At 38.2% G+C, this 20,837-nt stretch overlaps 1 protein-coding gene across 31 annotated transcripts in view; it reads left to right on the top strand.

Annotated features, from left to right (window-relative positions):
* The window catches only part of TENM3 (teneurin transmembrane protein 3), a 1,319,439-nt gene that overhangs the window by 1,200,117 nt on the left and 98,485 nt on the right, over window positions 1-20,837 (top strand). For all 31 annotated transcript variants that reach the window (XM_081208578.1, XM_081208577.1, XM_081208575.1 and 28 more), the window contains 2 exons: window positions 3,529-3,767; window positions 18,218-18,340. In XM_081208578.1, the coding sequence (XP_081064704.1) occupies window positions 3,529-3,767; window positions 18,218-18,340 (362 nt within the window). The remainder of the gene's footprint in view (window positions 1-3,528; window positions 3,768-18,217; window positions 18,341-20,837) is intronic.

Here is a 20,837-nt window from a genome sequence, read left to right as displayed (position 1 = left end):
AATAGACAAATTGTAGTTAACGTTGACTGTAGTTTGTACAAGCAAACCAACTTGAAACCAAGTTGCAGAAACAGAAGCTAAACAAGAAAGCTTGAAACCAAGTAGCAAAAACATTTGAATTTTTCACAACCACACCAGAAGACGGAATGGGAGACTGCATGAGCTCAAGACTCACAGTCTTGCTCGTGTCACACAAAACTGTGACATCCAAACATGGCCTTAAGCCAGCTTTCTGTTATCCGATTCCTTAAAGATTTCAAACTTAATTATAGTTAATATTAGAAAGCTCACACCACAGCAAAGTCATTATCATAAAAGTCTTCTGGTTTTTCTAAATAAATCAGATTTTATTTCATCAAATATGATATCTTGAGACAAAATAACTTTAAAAAGGTAATTGAGTAATTGTTTACATGTATAAAGTAATTACGAGTTCTTGATTCATAATTTTGTTTAGTTGCTAATACTTCTAGCGGCATTAAATAGAAAAGCTTTTCAAAATGCTGCTAGATTAATTTGCTGCATACAAACAATATTACCAATATGATATTCACAATTAACATGCTACCTAAGTATGAGTAAGAAACTTTTATGGCAGTTTCTCTCATTCAAAATTTAGATCGAAATAGGGATTGTAGCACACATTTTGAATTGCAGATTTCTGTTTGTTAAGGAGGTTTCTGTCTCCCCCCCTTCTTTTCTTTTCTTTTCTTTTTTTTGCACCCTCCCCTGGAATTTCCTAGTTGATCTGCAAATGACAACTCCGTAAAGGCACTTACATTTTTAGCAGAAAGATGGCAAGGAGTTTAAGATGTAAAACTCCATGCCATACTGTGTGCTGTCTCAGACTTTCCCATAATATAACACTCCTGCTTGGTAAGGGTGACTGCGTAGGAGTTTGTAGAAAACCTATGTGACGCTTGTAAAGTGTAGGATCATTGCTGAGTCTACCCATTCCGGAAAGCCATGGCTTGACATGCTGCCTCAGTGCATTTGTGCTCGATGTGGACACAACAGAAGGTGTATGGTATTCTATGTGGGAGCTGGTTTAAAACTCCCTTCCTCGATTGCCTTAGCAAAGAAGCCAAAAGCAGCACAAAAGTGCTTAAATTAGGAAATCAGATTTTTTAAAAACATCTCTTTAGGCACCCAGTAAAGACATTCCTCTGCTCCCAGGCTTTTGGCTAATTAAACAATCTATGGCCTTTTAAACTTTGTGTGTGTGTGGAGTGGGGAGGTATATTGTTATATATTTTTGTGTTTTCATATTGTAAACCACCCTTAATCCTCTGATGAAGGGCAGTATAGAAATGATGGTGATGATAGCAATAATACTGTAGTCTTTTAAGATGTAGATAACGTAAGGTTTGCTACATCTTTATTAAGTTTGAGGTCAAACCACACATTAACTGTATTGTGCACAGCTCTATGCAGGGCCATCTTGCCCATAGGCGCAAGGGGTACAGGGCACCCGGGCTCTCAGGGGCGCCAGGCCAAGAGTCCAAGGCCCGAGAGTTGAGTCCGGGGAAGAGCCTGCCCGTTGGTCAGAGCGCTGCGGCAGGCTCTTCTGCTGCGGGCAGCGCTGCGACACGAGTTCGGGGGCGACCGAGCCAGCGAGACACTGAGGCAGGCTGGCGGCTCTGCCCTCCTGCGCACCTGGGACTGGGCAACCTGGAGGGGGTGCTAGGCGGATCTTTGCACCCTGCACCGCATATATTTAAGACAGCCCTGGCTCTATGCAGTCTTTTTACTTAAAAGTAAATGGAAGGGGGATTTGATTAGAATGGGACCGCCACCCAGAGAGGGGGATTTGATTCTTCCCCCACATACTGCAATGCTGAAAAACGTGGCTGCAGGATCATTGGGAGTAATGGGAGCTTTCTTCTTTCGCTGTTTGGTATGCAGGTCCTTTTTTTTTTTTTTGCATCAGATTAAACCTTCTCTCTCCATTCAATAGTCTTGATACAACTTGGTTGGTTTCTGTGAAGGCTGGATAGAGTTGCCATATTTCACAAAGTCAAAACCAGGACACCCCAAAAGTTGTTGAGCTTTTTTAATTTATTTACAAAAACGCCAAAAAACCATGATTTTTCAGTTGACGTGCCTAAGATCCAGGACAAAGTGCTGCCTTTCAGAAATCCCCCCACAGACGTCAATTCCGCCTTTGAAATCCCGGTAATGTCCAGGAAAATCCAGACGTATGGCAGCCCTAAGGATGGAAGGCAGTCCTTTTATCTTTTTATTTTCAAAGGACATGTACCATGAATACCCTCCTCTCTAACAATATTTATAATTAACTTCAGGAGATACTGAGCCAGATCAACATAGATCACAGTTAAATATAGACTATCTTGTTCGTATCATGAGTATTTGACAGGGTTGACAATTTATTCATTTTCTTCACTGACATTGTCCTTTATATGCTATAAAAATGTTAAGAAATCTGTCATGTTTACCTTGAGACATATATATATATAATCTACATAATACCCTTTATGCATCTCTAGAAACATAATTTGAAAACATTTTTTCCTCCTAACTCAAGTAGAACTGCCTTACCCAGAAAAAACCCCCAAAATACATTTTTTCCTTCCCCAAACCTGCCCACCCCTGTACAAAATTAGGCTAATGTTGGGCAAATGGCATTTCTTGGTCTCATTGTCATCAAGTTGTTTAGGCTGTTACCTAAGGAATACAGTGGTGCCCCGCAAGACAAATGCCTCGCAAGACGAAAAACTCGCTAGACGAAAGGGTTTTCCGTTTTTGCGTTGCTTCGCTAGACGAATTTCCCTATGGGCTTGCTTCGCAAGACGAAAACGTCTTGCGCAATTTTTTTAAAGCCGCTTGAAGAGGCGCAGTTGCGACGGACTGTGCTTCGCAAGACGAAAAACATCGCAAGACGAAAAGACTCGCGGAACGAATTCTTTTCATCTTGCGAGGCACCACTGTATGTGAGAATAAACAAAGAATCACAAATTGGGAAAGAGCTGTTCTAGACAGTATTTCCTCTTGAGTGTGTAAGGACAAATATTCAACTGAGACTTTGTATCTTGGTGCTTAAAACATTTTTTAATGTACACTGTGTATTTCTGGACTTCAAAAAGTTCTGGTAGCCAACAGAAATAAGCCATGAATATTTTTTTCTGAACAAGAGGTTTGCTTAACACTGTTTGTGGTACCACAGTGCCCAGATCCAGGAAGGGCAATCTGCACGCCACAATTACATTTCTGTAGGCTTACCATCTGCATCCAGCTTGCACACCGTAAGTAAGAGAGACACGCTGACTGCGTCAACAGCACCTGTCCCCTAATATAGGAATAGAGGACTGAATCAAAGTAACTCTCTCCCATCCAGAAGATTACATCTTTTGCCAGTCAGAATCTCTGTCAGGGCCATTGTATATAAAAATGCTCAAACCTGAATAAATGTTAAGATGCTATCCCCCAAAATGAGCAAATAAGGAGCAAGAAGAGAAGTACCATTAACTATCCTGGAATCTAATTTGTATTTATTTCTTATTTCTGCAGGCATTTCCTATTCAAAACAGGAACAGGGACAACACCACTGTTCAGTACTGCGACACCGGGTTACACCATGGCATCCGGCTCGGTTTATTCACCTCCGACACGGCCACTACCTAGGAACACCTTATCAAGAAGTGCTTTTAAATTTAAAAAGTCTTCAAAGTACTGTAGCTGGAAATGTACAGCACTCTGTGCTGTAGGGGTCTCTGTGCTACTGGCAATACTACTATCTTACTTTATAGGTAAGTTTGCTTTTTATGATTATTGTCATTATAAATCTATGTATCTTGGTTTCTGGTTATATATGGACACTGGCAAACTGCATAATATACAGCTGTCTTTTTATCCACAAGTGCTGGTAACAATAGAGGCGATGAAAGCAATTTAATTTAAAGTCCTTCAGATGGAATAGAAAATACCTGTGTTTTGTAACCATTTCCCTTCAAAATGGCAAGTGAAATGTCATTTTAAAAAATTGAACTATAATTTAGAAATTCACTACCTTTCCTTTTTAGGAAGGATAAGGCCATAATTCAGCCATCATTTCTCTATTAAAAAGGGGAGTGTGCTTAAGAAGTGAGCAAACTCATGCGGGGGGGGGGATTTGTTTCTGAGAAGAAGCTTAAGTATTTTTACATATGTGAAAATATGTGTACATAATGATAAACAGATAAATTTATAATTTAATAATATAGAATTTTGCGGTTCTAAGTTGCCATGTTCTGAATAATGATTTCCTTTTACTAAAATACTCAACTATTGACAGTGTGTATTCTAAAGCTTCAGTGGAACTATTTATTTTTTTAAAAAAACCCATGATGCATACTTAGTTGTAAAAACTAATACAAAGCTAAAACTCCTCATGAAATTAAAATGTTGGTAGACTCTATGTTGAAACAAACTAGTTAAGTTTCAGTCCATGCCACAGCATTGTGCTGAATAAAATCTTTGAAGTGGATCCCTGTTGAATCAGAAGCCACGGTGAATAATGCAAAAAAAAATAGGCCGCTGAGTAATGTAAGATTTTCACCTTCCCTGCTGATGGAATATGGCTGCCTTGAGAAGATTGCAAGTCTTCCTGTTGCCCAGGAAAGCCAAAGGAGTTTTACAGGAATTATGTTGGCAGTTTTGGCTGTATATTGCTATTTGAGTCCTCAGTGGATTTTCTTTGTCCTCTTTGATGCATACATTGTGATTTTCTGTGATCAATGTATGGGCCATGTTTAAGCAGCATAGTCCATAGATGGTGGATGGTGTAGTTACATTAATCAGTTTATGTTTTTATTTAGATTTATAGCCCACTCTGCTCCCACTTTCCCTGCCCCTGCAAAGTGTCAAAGCAAATTACATATATACGTGTCTTGAAACATTTAGAACAGCCAAGCCTGCATTCCTGAGCAGTTATGCAGATTTAAGTATCACTGATGTCAAGCATATGATGATTTTAATCATGTGTAGGCTGGATTGCAACCCAAAATATTAAGTAGATGAAAATATAAACATGCAATTAATAGCCCTTTTTACAAATTTAATTCTGTTAAATCAAATGTATTTTTATCCTTACCAAGGCATTAATTTTAGATTTTGTGTTAACTAAATGAATGGTTTTCTTTAACCTAGAGGGGTCTAAAAGTTGTCAACTATAGTGTTGATAATAAATACTGCTGCAGAACTGACCTTATTTTTCCACTTCTTAAATTTTGAAGCAAACAGTGTTGACTCTTGGTGGGCAGATAACCCATTAATGGCCCTTTACCTGCATTTATGATACTCTTGCTCACCCTTCTAATGCTTGAAGAAGGGGACAGTGCCATTTTGAACGTGCTGTTTGTACCTTAGAGGAGCCCTCTTGGGTTGGACCATCTTGTAAGTCCCATTGACTCATCTGTTTGCACTGCTGCTAAAGGCAACTTTTCAGTGACAAGTTTAAGGCTGTGTACATTAAACCCGCCATTAAAAATTGTCTGTACAGTAGTGGGGTGCATCTAAATAACATTAAATCTTTGTATTGTTTTTATCGTTTTTTTCATGTTTGTCATCCTGGGCTCCTTTGGGAGGAAGGATGAAGCTATACAATAAAAAAAATTCTATATAAAACGTTGAAATTAGCTAGATATAATGGAATTGGTAGAGTATTCAGCAGGACTGGGCTGCTTAGTTTCTTGTTGCTGTCAAATGAGCCTTGCCAACTCATAGACCAACTAATGATGCTCCTGCAGATGATTTCAGTGATCAAGCTGGGGTATATTATTGTAAGTTGATGTTATCATTTAAAAACAGGCCCATTTATGGCGGGTAGAAAGCAGCTACGTGTTTTGTTTTGATATTTTTTACATTTTCTTGCATGGTACACTGTTTAAAAGGTGCTGCAAAACACAAAATTGTCATGAAAAATACTTAAGGATCATTCCATATAATGGGGGACATCATAAGGGATAAAACAAACCCCAGGATACATGCAAAGCCACCATTCAATTATGGATGTTGCCCAGTGAGACAGAACCAATGAAGAATGAGGACTTGTGATATCAGGAAATAAAATGCTAAATAGAGAATGACACAATTACAATGGCTTGCAGTGCTTCCACACAGATGAAAAATGATTTGAGATATTAATGTGCTGAAGCATGTATTAGAATACCCGTACTTGTGCCATATACCTACTTAGGTGTTGAGAATATTTTTTCAAATATATATATATAATTCCTCAAACTGAGAGCCATACAGCATTTTATATAATTTGATTCTGTTGAGAATGGATATAGCTATGCTGCATTTCATCACAAATAACTAGTTCATCTGCCTGCTGAAATAAACAATTCACAGGGATTGCCTTCTCTATGTATTCAACAGGGAGCTCTTTATGTACTGGTGATATTACTGATATTTCAGCTAACTCAGCAACCTAAATGTAAAACCTGGCACTCAGGGACACACTTTGAAGGTTTTGGGGTCCATAAAGCAGTTAATGGATTAAATTCACTTGTATATGGAGCTTTCCCATCTCTTCGGATGTAATATGAAATTCTCACTTAATAGGCCATCCAAGTATAATTCACAATGAGTTACTTAATATGAAATTGAAATGGTTTCCCATTTTATTTACCTGTTTCATAACAACGTGCTTTAAACAAAGTAGTGAGATGAGAAATTATTGGCTGTAGAAATATTAGCTGTAGTAGGAAGTCACTTTTGAAGAGCCAGTTTGTAGCTGTTTCTAATGTTACACAAAACCATTACCCCAACTGAGACAAGTTGCAACCTGTACTGAAAAATGTGCTAATATATATTGATAATGAAAGGTTGGAAAACCTATTAAAATTCTGTATTGTGGTGTCATAAATGGGACAAATTCTGATTGAGGCACACAAAGCACTTTCTCACAGAAGATTCATAAATGGGCTTTGTAGTAGAACTAATACAGTCATGCCGTCTAGCATAGATATAGAATATAAGTTGGCGTGCATTCCAAGTCACTGTATTTATTTAATTGTTCAAGTGAAGGAAATGCATTTTTAAAGGACTTTTTTTGTTGCCTGCAGTAGTGCAGAAGGAAACCTAGCTTCCTCATCTCTCCGACCTTTCAGCCATGCAGCTGTTTTGGCTAGCTGGCACAAGGGTATGCAGTGAGGGACTGGTGTGTCGTGTCATTCTTCCAATACCATGACAACAAAGCCTTTGGTGATGCAGTGATTCAGAGAAAGGAAATGGGGGAACAAAGGGACGCAACATGAGAGAGAGGGAAAAGCCAGGAGGTCACAACAAGGAGACAGGAGAACAACAAAGAGGGAAGCAAGAGAAAACATAGGAAAGTGAATGGGAAACCAAAAAGTGGCTTGAGCAAAGCCAAAAATCTAATCCCCAGAATGTAGAGAAAAGCAGAAAGGAAGATTTTTTTTGGGGGGGACAAGTTGCTTAAACTCTTAGGAATGGTGTGTAATTTATATATGAGAACAAATAAAATGTATCCTAAAAATGTTGAACATGCTTCTACTTTTCTTCATTGAAAAGGTGAAAGGCAATTAAAGGAAGCAACTATAACATACTTTTAAGCATACTTAAATACTACTGAATACTATTTTTTTAGCAGACCAATATTTTCCAAAGAAATCTTCAGACTTAAATAATCCTATGCCACACGGTCTGCAGTTTAAGTGAGAAACAGTCCCCTTTATCCCTTACCCTTGACATAATCCCCATCTTTCCTCTGTTGTTGTAATGAGGGGCTGATATTGCAGGAGACAGAAAACTGTTGGGCTGGGTTCTTTCATTTGCCTGTGGGGGGGGGGGGAGCAAAATCCCCACAACTTCTCAAGTATGTCCAGTAACTGTGATCTGAGCATGTCGTCTTCAATGCACAAAAAACCCAGGCTGAGAAAAAAATTGGGAGAGGGAAAATCTTATTATGAGCCACTTTACTATATTTAGACCCTTCCCAGAGTGTGTGAACGTACACTTTAGGGCAGGGATGACTAATTTATGTTAGCCAGCCCCCTGCCCAGCTTAATATCCTGGTCGTAGCATTGCAATATCAGCTTAGCAAATTAAAGCTAATCAGTCTTGACAAAGAATTTTGACAGCACAGTGGAACCTCGTATTACGTACTGTCCCCCTTACGAATGCTACGGGTTACGTGCTCTGCTAACGCGGAAGTAGATGCCCCTTGTTGCGACATTTGCCCCGGGATGCGAGCGGAAGTCGTGCAGCAGCAGTGGGAGGCGCCATTACAGAAAGTGCGCCTCATGTTACGAGCGGTTTCCTGTTACGAACAGACCTCCGGAACGGATTAAGTTCATAACCGGAGGTACCACTGTAACAGATTCTGGGCTGCATTTACACGGTACCAAATTAAAAAGTGATCACCAACACATTTACCAGAGACTTGTGGCTTTCAGTACATTGCTGGCTGCTTATTTCATATTCTGGATTTTGGTTATATGTTTTGGAAAGTCCTTTAGTGTGTTTTCATGGACACAAGACTGCAGGACAGATGTGTCACTGCAAACAATCCTATGTCAATGCATTTTACTGGCCCTGTTTTATTTATGTTTCTTCTCTTAAGCTTTTTTTCAATGGAAGGGACAATTTGGGGACAGTTCAGACCACCTGTATGAACAAAAAAGTACTCTGTAAAAAACTGGCTCCAATAATTATAAATACTGTAATGTGTTATTACTAATTGAGATGTTATAAATAATGTTTAAGGGTTAAATAATGTTTTGATGTGGCATTATGACTGTGAAGTAGGTTTATTCATCAGAAGTGTTTTGACTAAAATTGAGCGTAACCTATTTGTCAGCCTTTTCTGCAGTTCGAACCTCCCAGCAGCTGTCATGTCTGCAGGTGCATCTGCATTTTATTAACATCTAACTTCAAAAGTCATTACTGAATTACCAAGGGTCAAAAGGAAAATGTATGCCAAGCAGCCTTTTCCTGTAGTAAAACAAATATTTAAATAGCAATAGCAATGTAAAATGCATTTTGTCATATATATATATATATATATATATATATATATATATATATATATATGTCAGCATCATAAATCCTGCTTGATTAGATTAAGCAGCTCATTGGTGCATGAGACCATGTCTTACTACTGCTTCTGTGAACCCTTGAGTAAACCCATCCATCTTGAGCTGATCTGAGGAGTGACACAACTGAAACATATCATAGCAAAATCATAATTTGTATTGCAGTACATTAAATATCGTGACATTTAAATCTTTATTCAAAGGGTGTTTTACTATGACACAGTAATCACAAGGACCATGTAGTGCAGGCAGCAAGCCAATGAGAAATACAGCTCTAATGAGTATCATTGACACTTCTTATGGTGATGGCTGCCAGCATGTTATTTTCAGTTGTTTTGATTTATAGTTTGCAAAGGGTTATTTCTCTTCCCCAAAAATGAAGATGCAAGACAAATGAGGTAAAGGGCAAAAAATGCAACAACTTATCAAGATCAACTATGAGCACAAATATGACTTTTTTTGTTCTTGCCCACTCATCCACTTACCTTAAAGATAACTGCAGTGAGCAAAAAAATGGGTTTTAATTAACCCATTGCATCATGCCTGGACAGCAGTAGATGTGTTCAAACTGAGTAATTCTTCTTCCATAACACTTCCTGTTGGTCAGCTGTCAGAAATCAATTACCGTAACTAAGGTAGCCTATATTTAACTCCCTTCATGACTATAGTGCACTTGCTAGCTGTGTCAAACTGAGTGTTGCACCAAACCAACCAAATTACCCTATCTCCCCATCCCACCACATGAATTAGGCAAATAAGAAATGAGATTTGTTTTGCTGATTGTGGGGTTATTACTTGGTCCCAGAAATGGGAAAGTAATCCCGTACTTTAAATTATGGGGGTACAAGAGGTTGGGTGGGCTGCCATGCAGGAAACAATAAGGACAGGGAAGGCAATGCCAGTCTTTTAAAGCCACCTGTATCCCTTATCACTTCAGGTGCCTCAGCATCTCAGTTCATTCTCCCAAAGGGGGTGCAACAAACTCACCTAAACTATGGACAGTGGCAGCAAAATTATGGCAAAAATACCCCCAAATACCAGATTTTTAAAGTGTGGTAGAAATAGGTTTGCCACATTTCAAAAAGTAATAATCTGGACACAAAAGTTGTTGAGCTTTTTGTTTTGCCATTTTTGAAAAGCAATCAATGATATGTCTAGATTTTGCAGATTTCTGCCAGGACCCTGCTGCCGACTACAGTATTCCAGGTATGTCCAGGAGATTCCAGACATATTGCAACCCTAGGTAGAAATTGGTGGCAGTCTGTAAGTTCACCACTGGGTACCCCACTAGATGGGTGCTTCACTTGTCTACTTTGTGGCTTTTATTCTACTACTGGTTGCCTGGACTTGTTTGTGTAGTCCAGAAGCAACCAATTTGGTGCCCTTCAGATATACCAGGCTTGCATGTTGAGCACACTGCTTTATGGAAGTGAGTCATGAGCAATTTACACCTGCCAGAAGCTACACCTCAACGCTTTCTACATGCGCATTGTCAGGAAGATTTTGGGCATCACACGGCAGAACAGAATCTAAAACAAAGATGTGCTGTCCCAAGCCCACATTGCCAGCATGTTTACAGTCCTATCTCAGTGACGTCTGTGCTGGCTTGGTCATGTCCACAGAACAGAAGATGGCAGGCTCCCCAAGGACACGCTCTACAAGGAGCTGGCTTCAGGCACTAGGCCTTTGGCAGACCAACTGTGTGTTACAAAGATGTTTGCAAGTGTGAAGAGAAGCCTGGCAACATCAATCCTGCCATGTGGGAATCCTTTGAAGAAAACCACAGTGCCTGAAGACAGACAGTCAGGTTGTGCATCCATAGCAGTGATCAGAGGAGAAATGACCTCTGGAAGGAGCACAGAAAGAAGAAACGCCATGGTGCATTTGCAGCAGCACAACAGGACACCTTCATCTGCCTCAGCTGGAACAAAAAGTGTTTCTAGAACTCTTTTTAAAGAAGCAAAGGGTATAATATTATTTTTTTTAAAAAAATACAGTTTTAATAAGAATTCTGAAGGTAACCTTTTTTTAAGAAATGCTGTATTCTTAGGTTTGGTGGACCTAAGTAAAGGGAGATCAATCCCAGATAGTTTTTCTACTGTCATAGGCAATCACCCCCAGTAATATTTTGAGAAATAGTTATCATGGAAATGCCTTCCACTTCATACAAAGCTCAAAGCATAATACAATATTTACAATTTCAGCACTGCACACTATTAATATTTGATTGGTGTTGCAAGTGTCGCATGTTGTTGTTGTCAGTGGCACTAAAAAGAAAATACTCAGTGGGGCAAGCAGCCTGTACAAAAAGAGATAAAGCAAGATAATTGGCAGTCAGAAGGATAAAAGCAACATGATAAGATATCAAGGAATTTAAAGTATAATGGTTCACCAATCATCACCAACCTCCACCTTGAAATAGGCTCATTTTCAACTGAAGGGTTTATCACAAAGTTGTTTTGCAAATCACACTGCTGCGTTTTATTTTCTGGGTTTGTGCAGTATGGCAAACTGAAACTGCATTTTTGATAATACCAAATTAAATTTTGAGCAAGCCACCCCTAAAATCCTAACGGAACATAGATATATGCATATAGTGATTCCCCCCCTCACCCCCAGAAAGGTTGACCATCTTATCTTATCTGATAATCTAGAAGAGAGATGAATAATTATCTAGATATTTTACAAGTAGAAAGTTTCCTTAGAGAGCTAAAAGTAGTATAAAGTCTGTGGAGCATCATTAATTCATTTCAAATTTTATCATGCTATTAGTGCGGTTCTTTTTGTTAGCTCGACTCTTATGTCTTTCTGTGTTTTGTTTTTTACTTTCTACACTTTCATTTTGAGCACCTTTCCCTGCTTACTTTCCTGTTTACTTGTGACTTAAAATCTAGGCATCTAATCTTTTCTTAAATTTAAAATATGACCTATACTTCAAGCTTGTATGGATTAATACACAGTAAAAAAAAAATTATTGTTCCAGCATCTTGAAGACCTCATTGTTTAAAGGAAGGATTGGGAGCCTGCAACCCTAGCCAGCATGGTGAATGTCCAGGGATGAAGAGAGTTATAGTAAAACATCTGGTTTGCCACTGGTTCCCCTGATTTAAACTAAAATCTTGTTATTTATGTTAGTCTGTACGCATTGCCTAGTCTGTATACCATAAACCTTTGTAGAGTACTAGTCCAGCCTTCTAACTAAAGGAGATTATGGTGTTAATATGAGTGCTGTGAGTGATGATAAGGAATATAATTGAATTCAGATATAATTGAAGTAAAATATAGAGTACTCCTGTTCAGGTTGCCCACCAGCTAGCCATGCCATCTTCCAGAATACTCTGCTCACCACCCCACTTTTCCATTTGCAGCAGACACTCTGTAGCCACTCAGCATCCTTTGTCCTCCTTGGGCTGTTTTGGGATTGTTGTTTTGGTCTCCTCATATTGTTTTGCCTAAAGATTTTGTGGTGCTTCTGCAAAACCTCTGGATCTTCTGAGGCTGCTGACAACTCCATCTTAATTTCTCAATGACCCTGTTTTGGCTACAACCTGAAAGCATTTACCACCTGAGTTTGCTAGAAGATACCTTTTGTTACAGTATTTAAAAAGTCTCTGGAGGTTCTAAAGTTGAAAATGTGGCTGGCAGCCTGGTGCTATGGGTGATTACAGAGAGCTGCTGCTCAGGAATTGCACTAGAAACTAGTCAGAATCCTGTTCTTAATTGGCAACCTGTTGTCTATAATGACATTTGATATTTGGATTTTTTTCCCCTGTGCGCTTTGCATTCATTGCCTTTCCTCGATTGTTTACCTCATTCTCTGACTTCCCCTGTGATAATCTGTCACAAATTTGAAAGCTTCATTAGCACCTTATTGACTTGTCAGAGCCAGAAAGACCCATCATTACTCTGGTCCTCTTGCAGTTGACTTCTTCAGCCCTGCTCCGAAAATTGTTGCAGAGCTGTGCTTTCCCCTCTGCTACACCATGATTACCAGATTGCCACCACAGATTGTGTTCAATAATGTATATATGTTCAATGATCATTTGTTATTTAAGTATTATTATGATATTATTATGATTATGATTAATTATTCAGTTTTTCATGAGAAATGACCCAAATCAACTCACAAAATGATACAAACATTAAAACCAAGTTGAAAAATGAAAACAAAATGAAAACCTAAAAACATGTCCATAATATATATATATAAAGACAGGTCTAACCCACCCAACTAAAGGATAAGAAAGAAAGAGACCACAAGTACCTAATACCCTCCAAATGAAGGGCCAGAAGTCTGGTGAATATATATATATATATATTAAATGCCTGACACCTAAAAATAGGTTAGGGTTAGGGTGGTGATGGGGGAAGAAAAGGGAGGGGGTGGCATAGAAATAGGAGGCACTAAGCAATTTAACTCTAACTGCACTCACTATTGGATCTGGTAGATGAGCAGTCCACCACAGAAAAGAGTTTACTATCCCTGCATTGGCACAATAATCTTTGGTTCAATTTCATCCACTGGTAGCTATACCCAGCTAAGCCATTTATACCACAGAGATGGAAGCTAATACTTCATAGTCATTGAATTATATTGGTAGTGCGCCTATGCTATTAGCAAGTTATTTAAAAATGAATGAAAACAATTTAGGAGCAACCATATGTATTTGGTATGTACAAAGTTCAGAATGCCAGGCTGTGCATCTCAGGGTTGAAGTTGTTTTGCTTAATAGATGATGAACTATGACTTGCCTATATATAACTTGCAGAACAGCATAGTGCAAACCATATAACCTACCTTATGATTATTACTCATATTGCTTTGACAATTTAGTCTCACACCTGCAAATATTTTTCCCACTAGAAATATATAGTTAAATCCCAAAGGATATCTGTAGTCTCCATTGTAGATTCATATAATGGTAGGTTATAATGTGTTATGATTGTAAAGCTTACATGAGCACTTGCATTTTGAATGCTTGGATGTAAAACATTAGGATTCTCCTTGATATTAAAACTAATCAGGCAAGATAATTATTTTGATTTACTTCTATGAAGTAGTATCACACATAGCAAATGGCTTAAGAACTCCATGTGAAAATTTGTGTATGAATACAAGCTCGGTGAGCATTTTTGCAGATAGGTTGGTCTGCAGTTTTGTTTTCTGTACAGTTCAAGGCAGTAGATAGTTTTATGACACCACATTGCAAAATAAGAAAATGCAAAGTAGGCAGTAGATAGTTTTATGACACTGCATAGCAAACTAAGAGGATGCAAAAATATATGCTTAAGCACCATATATTTAAAAGATGAATGATTAGTGTTGGAAACAAACCACTACATTCATTTAGGTTTCACAACACCATTCAATATGCAGCTGAATAGACCTAGACTATGCTTAATAGTCCTAGATTGGCCACTGTTGCAGAAGCAGGAAGTACACCATCCAAAAGAGGTCAAAATAAGTCACAGATTCACACATGCTAATTTATATGTATAGATGCAAATGTAGAATTGAAATAGAAATAGATATCTCACTCTAGGGGAAAAGGCTATGACCAGGTGAACTGTGTGCATGCTCAGTGTGTTGTAGTAGAAGTTTCGATTTTCTAGCCATAATATTTGCTTTCTGTAACTCTTTATATCTAAACTGGATTTGAACTGGACACGTCTTCAAAAAGAAGGCTATCATTGATAGGACACATAGATACAAACTAATAGCCTGTATGCATGAGATGAGTTTGATGGGCAGATTCACACACAATTTAATCCCACCACATCTGTTAATATGTTAATCAGCCATTGTGGATTGTACATCTTGAATTTCACATTTAACAATTTAAAATGAACTCTATCATGATCTTCATTCATCATTCACTTTTCAATTTAAACCAATTATAAAATTAAAATATAAATTTAAAACAATGAAGTTTTTTTTCTTCTGATTTATGATTCAAGGGGATGTAAAACCTTTCCAGTTTTACGGAGTACAAGGCACAATGAGAATGCTAATTTGATAGGACTGTATATGTGAGAGAGATATTTAATATTGTAAATGCACTATCCTCCATAGATAACTTTATGGAACACAAGTTTTCCCATTCATGCAATGAAAGGTCAGCAGATTGGGTTGATTGCTCCACCCACAGTCTTAAGTCAGGAAACAACGTTTGGGGACTCCCAAGTCTCTTATTTTGTTCCTGCCTTCATTGAGTGTAGCCAAATCACATTCTGCTCCCAACTTCTTCTCTCCTGACTTACTCCTGTCTTTATAGAAGCCTTTTACTGCCCCTCTTAGAAATACCTCATCTGCTTTCAGGAAGCCAGGATCCTTTTTGTCATGGCTCTGTGACTCATCACTCTCTTGGGCGGAAACTTAGCTGGAGAAGCCCAGAGTAGGCTAGTGGGAACAGCTGTTTTTTTCTACTTCAATTTTTGGTCCAGAGATCGGGAATGCAAACCACCCTTTTCTTTGGCTCTTCCCCACATCCGCTAAGCCTCTGCTTCATCCCTCCACTCTCACCAAGTCAACCAGATTGGGATAGCTCTGGTATGTCCCAATCTGCTGACCTTTCATTGCAGGAATGGAGAAAAAATACTCTTGTACCTACCTGAAGCATAGTTTTCCATTCCCAATGAAAGGTTCTCTTATTCATTCTCCAATATCCCTTTTATTTTCCTATAGCCACTTCAAATAAAACTTACAAAACTGAGGTTTGGTGTATTAGAAGATGAATGTGTTCAAACATTGTGAAGGGTGAAAGTATTTAAAGGAACCCGTAGGGAATAACTACTGCATTGTGGACAGAAAATACACAAAAGCTGTTTCCCTATCCCTCTCAAAACACACTCCTTCAATCGAGACTGGATGCTGAGTACATAAGTAATGGCACTGATTAACATTTTATCCAGATTAATGTAACATGGGAAATAACCATTGCAATTTTTAGACAAGTGCATTATATGCCTGCTTGGTGAACTAAAAGCAAGTCTAGAAACTCCTCTTTTAACTGTTGCTGAACAACTGTGAAATGAAAAATGAAAAATATTTGTTAAGATATTCTCTAACCTTTTTTGGGGTAAATAGCAAGTTTCAGAAAATTAATCCACAACATCATCTTGACATATTTTTGTAGATTGTAGTGTGAAAACAGAATTGGAAACTATACAATCAAGATTAGATCTTCCATTGATAAAACTCCAAATTGATGGATTGATCTAATCCACTCACAAGAATATATTATGCTTTCTGCCATCCAGTGACAAGAGATATGGGTGCAGTATTAGAAAGGCTAGGAGAGTTTTCATGAGAGCATGAACTGCATTCATTGTGGAGCTAGATTTGATGGGTACATTTTTGCTTTCAGAAGATAAATTTGAAGCACGCTACATTAGTTATATCTAACAAACACCTCAGCTTCTGTTGTCCTTTTCCCCCTAGTAGTTGAATCCACACATTATCGTGAAATGTTAAAATTCCAGAAGAGTGATGTTAACTGTAACAGCAAAAAGAAAAACAAACTATAATACCATAAAGGCTAACTGTCATAATATGGCATGAGCTTTCAGAGGCAAGAAGTATAAAACAGACGAAATAAAATAAGAATGTGATGAGTATATATGCACCATCTTTGAATAACAGGCAAAGATAGCCAGAAAACTACATTTTTATTTTTATCTTACAAAGTGACCGAGGCAGAAGCTGTAAAGAAAGCAAGGTCTTTTAATTAATTTTCTCTCGGAAATTAAAGCAATAAATGTAGGAGTGAATGGAGATGCTACTGTAAACATCAGACCCTGGAGATTGTCAAACTTCATCAGCAAATGATGATAACTCTTCAGCGGTGATTGTTAATATTCACTGGTAGTTGTCAACATATACTGGAAGAATGTTAAAAACTATATCCACAGCTTCAGATTTCTGACATTCACAATAATCGACATTGCTAAGTATTAAATCAGACTAGTTGAAACATTCTAAGTAATGAATATTTAGAACACACATGCCCAAGTGGGAATCAGTCTTTGGGTTTTTCCCCCTATTGAAACCATGATATTGAGACAGTTTAACTGACAGTACATTGGCCTTGGGGATTCTGCATACTCATAGTAAACTAAGGCAACAATAAAACATAAGCAGTAGGCAAGTCATGAAAAGGAATTTCATGTGCAGGGTATTCATAATATGTGTAAATCTGGCAGTGTTCCAGATATGATGTTTAGACAGGAAGAGTGGTATTGGGAATAAGTAATTATTAAGATGTAGAAAAGGAAATAAATGTAGAAAAGGAAATAGATCTTAGAATCAAAGATCTGAAACAAATACTTATTTATGTACCTTAGAGAAAATTTCAACTTTCTGGTTATGAGAGCAACAGAAAAGTGGGAAACAATGAAATGATCCATATGTATTGTTCATAGTTATTACCAGTGCCATCAACCAGGCTAGTGATACTAATTAGGATGGCTCTGAAAGGAAGACAGAATTTCACAACGACTTTCACACCCTTGAAAAGCACATGCCTTTGATAGCTTGAAACGGAACAAAAATACTCACCTGGGACTGGGTGGGATAATAATTAGGCAATGCTTCCTGTCTTGCTATGTTTCATCGCTGTGAAACTGCCACAGCACAGCATGGCAAAACAGAGAACCATCCGCCCTGTCAAATCAACAAGGCTGTTACTTCAGAAGCAGTTCAGTGAGGCAATGCAGGAAGAATCTTCAGGTAACTACTAGTAATCTGGAGGGTAAAGACACTGTCTCAACACTTCCAGGAAACCATTTGTTTTAAGATGAAGTGAGTTGCTCTGGGAAGGTAAGGGAAGTATGGAGAGTGATGTGGGAATTATGCTATAGTAAGAAGTGACAGAGTTGTGCCATGGTGGTGACCTGCATTATGTTTAGCGACCAGAACTATTTATTCTTGCTAAAACTGCTTTGCGTCTTTGAAGTGGATTCAGTAATTACGGTATTACCTAAACCAAAAACAAATTCTGAACAAATTAAATGCTTATGTGAACGAACATGCCTGTTACTGTGTTTAAAAATACAAAACTTAGATGTTCTTTGTAAAAGGCAAACTTCACTACTGGTTTAGTGTGGATTGTTTCTTATCTCTCATGAATTATTAAATGATATATTTTCTTTGTCCCCAGCAATGCATCTATTTGGCCTCAACTGGCAGTTACAGCAGACTGAAAATGACACATTTGAAAATGGAAAAGTGAATTCTGATACTGTGCCAACACACACTGTGTCATTGCCTTCTGGTGAAAATGGTAAGAGAGAATCTTACTTCTGTTTAGCTTGCCTTTTACATATATCAATATTATTAAGGTTCTCTCTCATTTCACAATTGTTCCGTCCTTTATTGAAATTTCAGTGTCAATTTTAAAAGGAAGAAAACCGAGAACTGCCAAGTCGCATGTGATGCAGCGCTTTGCATCTTTAATAGCTGTGAAGAATTAAAAATTTGGTAACCTTGCATAGGCCTTGTCTACTGTGCACACATACTTACTATGGGGTCCAGAATGTAAAAACCGCTTGTTATCCTACATGGAATATGGTTCCATTTGGTGACGCTACACTATGCGATCTCTTTGCTGCCTTCACTGCCATCAAGCCAGTGTTAATATGGGCTCTTAACAGATTCAGATTCATCCCACGTCTTTCTCCACCATCACTCTGCCTATCAAAGCACTTCATTGCTCTTTGTCTTTCAAAAACAGTAAGAGAGAATACCTCATAGTGATTGTGTCAACTGTCTGAGTCACCTCCCCATTCCACAGATCAAGGAATCCACAGCATTCAGGAATCCTTCTAGATCCAAAAGTCTCCAAGCAGGGAGCATATTAATTGAGTTCCTACCCTTTAGAGATCATTAGTTCCAGCAAACCTAAACTGGTACATCAGGCAGTGATCTGCCCATTGAAATTGATTTTTTTTTTTTTGTAGGGGGAGAACCCTACCCATTAGCAGCCTTGCCTTCATTAGCAGCAACTACAACTGATGTTACCTCAAAGAGGTCTCCCCCACTGGCAGTGATCTGCTGTCTGTGGCAAGGCCAAGGGATATTACTCGAAATCACCTCACAGGCCAACACATGTGTTATATAGTCTGGCTGTGGCGGGTGTTATCATCTACTTTCCTTACAGATGGTCTTGTGACTACTCCCAGATCTGCAGTTCCCTCTAGGGCCTAGGCCATTTACTACTACTGCTGGCTCATCTGGAGCTACAGCAGCCACAAGAGATATCTTCCCATCCCATGATATTACATTATGGGACAACACCCATAAAATGGATGCAATAGTCACTTTGGGACGGGGCTTTGATGTTCATCAGTGGAGGTGGAATTAACTTTACAGTGAAACAAGATTGCTTTATTGATTACGGGTGAAAAATGGCTTTGGCATGGGCATTGGGTATGTATCCTGAATCAGCCAACCTGATTGCTGGCTGATAATTCCCAACAGGGTCAATTCTGGGAGCAAACCCAGTCCCTGAAAAAAACTCTTGAGCATCTGCGGACTGTAAATTATTACATAGGCGACAAAGAAACTAGAATGGCTAAATTGTTGTATGTGTTAGTTGTGTGTGGCCTGTTTGCCTTTCTTTGAACGTGCTTAAGGCTTTCCTTGTGTTATATTGAAGATGTATGATTCCCTCCTATTGAAATCTACCAGATCATGTGCAATGTGTTTATCTTTTTTGAAAGTTGTATTAGGATTTCATATTGCATCTGCCTCTGCCAGGTAATATATAAAAGTCAAACACTATATTAATTTTGTTGTAGGAGCTTTTAAAACACAAATCACATAAAGGGATTATATTTTATTGACTTTCCCTGATGTTGCCCTTTAAGTTTCTCTAAAACTTCAAAGAGTCCATGCCCTTTTGGCTAACAGATCAATAGTTTTTAAATGGAAAACCTTATTTAAATGGTTGATGAATACTGTATTTACTGCACTATTTTCTTTAAATCTGTTTTCCCATTCACAGTGTACAGGTGACCTCTGTCACTGTGGAGGAAGATAGAAGAAGCCTTTTCTGTTCACTTTTCTGCCCATCACAGTTCCAAATTATAGAAATGATATGACTCAATTTCCCATTTCTGCCATTTTTTAGACATCTTGCCTAAGAAGAATGCTCCTTTATCCCTCCTCTCATTCCTTTTTGCCTCAAATCTGTGCATTGTACTTTGGTATCCATTATCTCTATCCTTATGTGGGCGGCTTCCTACTTAAAGTAAAGAACAAGGGGAGAATCTATTGTGCATTTAATGAATATATATACATTATAGCAGCAGCTGCAGCTGCGACATTCTTCAGCTATGACTAATGAATGCAAACTTCTATATAAAACTTCATTTTCACTATCATTATTGACAATTTCATGGAATTTGTGACAAACAGAGTGAGAAAGAGATGTGTTCTTGAAACTGCTAATGTATTGGTATTAAAAAAAAGATAAAGAATCAGATCATTATAATTGATGATTTCTAGTACATTCTGTTCAGATAACTAGTTTTTGCTACAAGATAGTTAACATTTCATGACATTCAATACTGGAACACTGCTACAAGTTACAGCGAAAGGAAAAGGAAGTATAATGATGTTATATTTTGGGATTTTTGCCATTTAGATTGTTGTGGACCTTTGAGCAACAGACAGTTGGTGGAGGGAAAGATGCTCTGCCCCCATCAATGCCATTTGAGAAAAGGCTCCATCAGTGCCATTTGAGAAAAGCCTCTCTTCCCCACCATTTAGAAAGTTGT

This window comes from Podarcis bocagei, assembly GCF_964188305.1.
Source record: "Podarcis bocagei genome assembly, chromosome: 9".
Lineage (NCBI taxonomy): Eukaryota > Metazoa > Chordata > Lepidosauria > Squamata > Lacertidae > Podarcis > Podarcis bocagei.
Note: the sequence above shows the minus strand (reverse complement) of the source record. Positions and strands in the feature narration are given on the sequence as shown.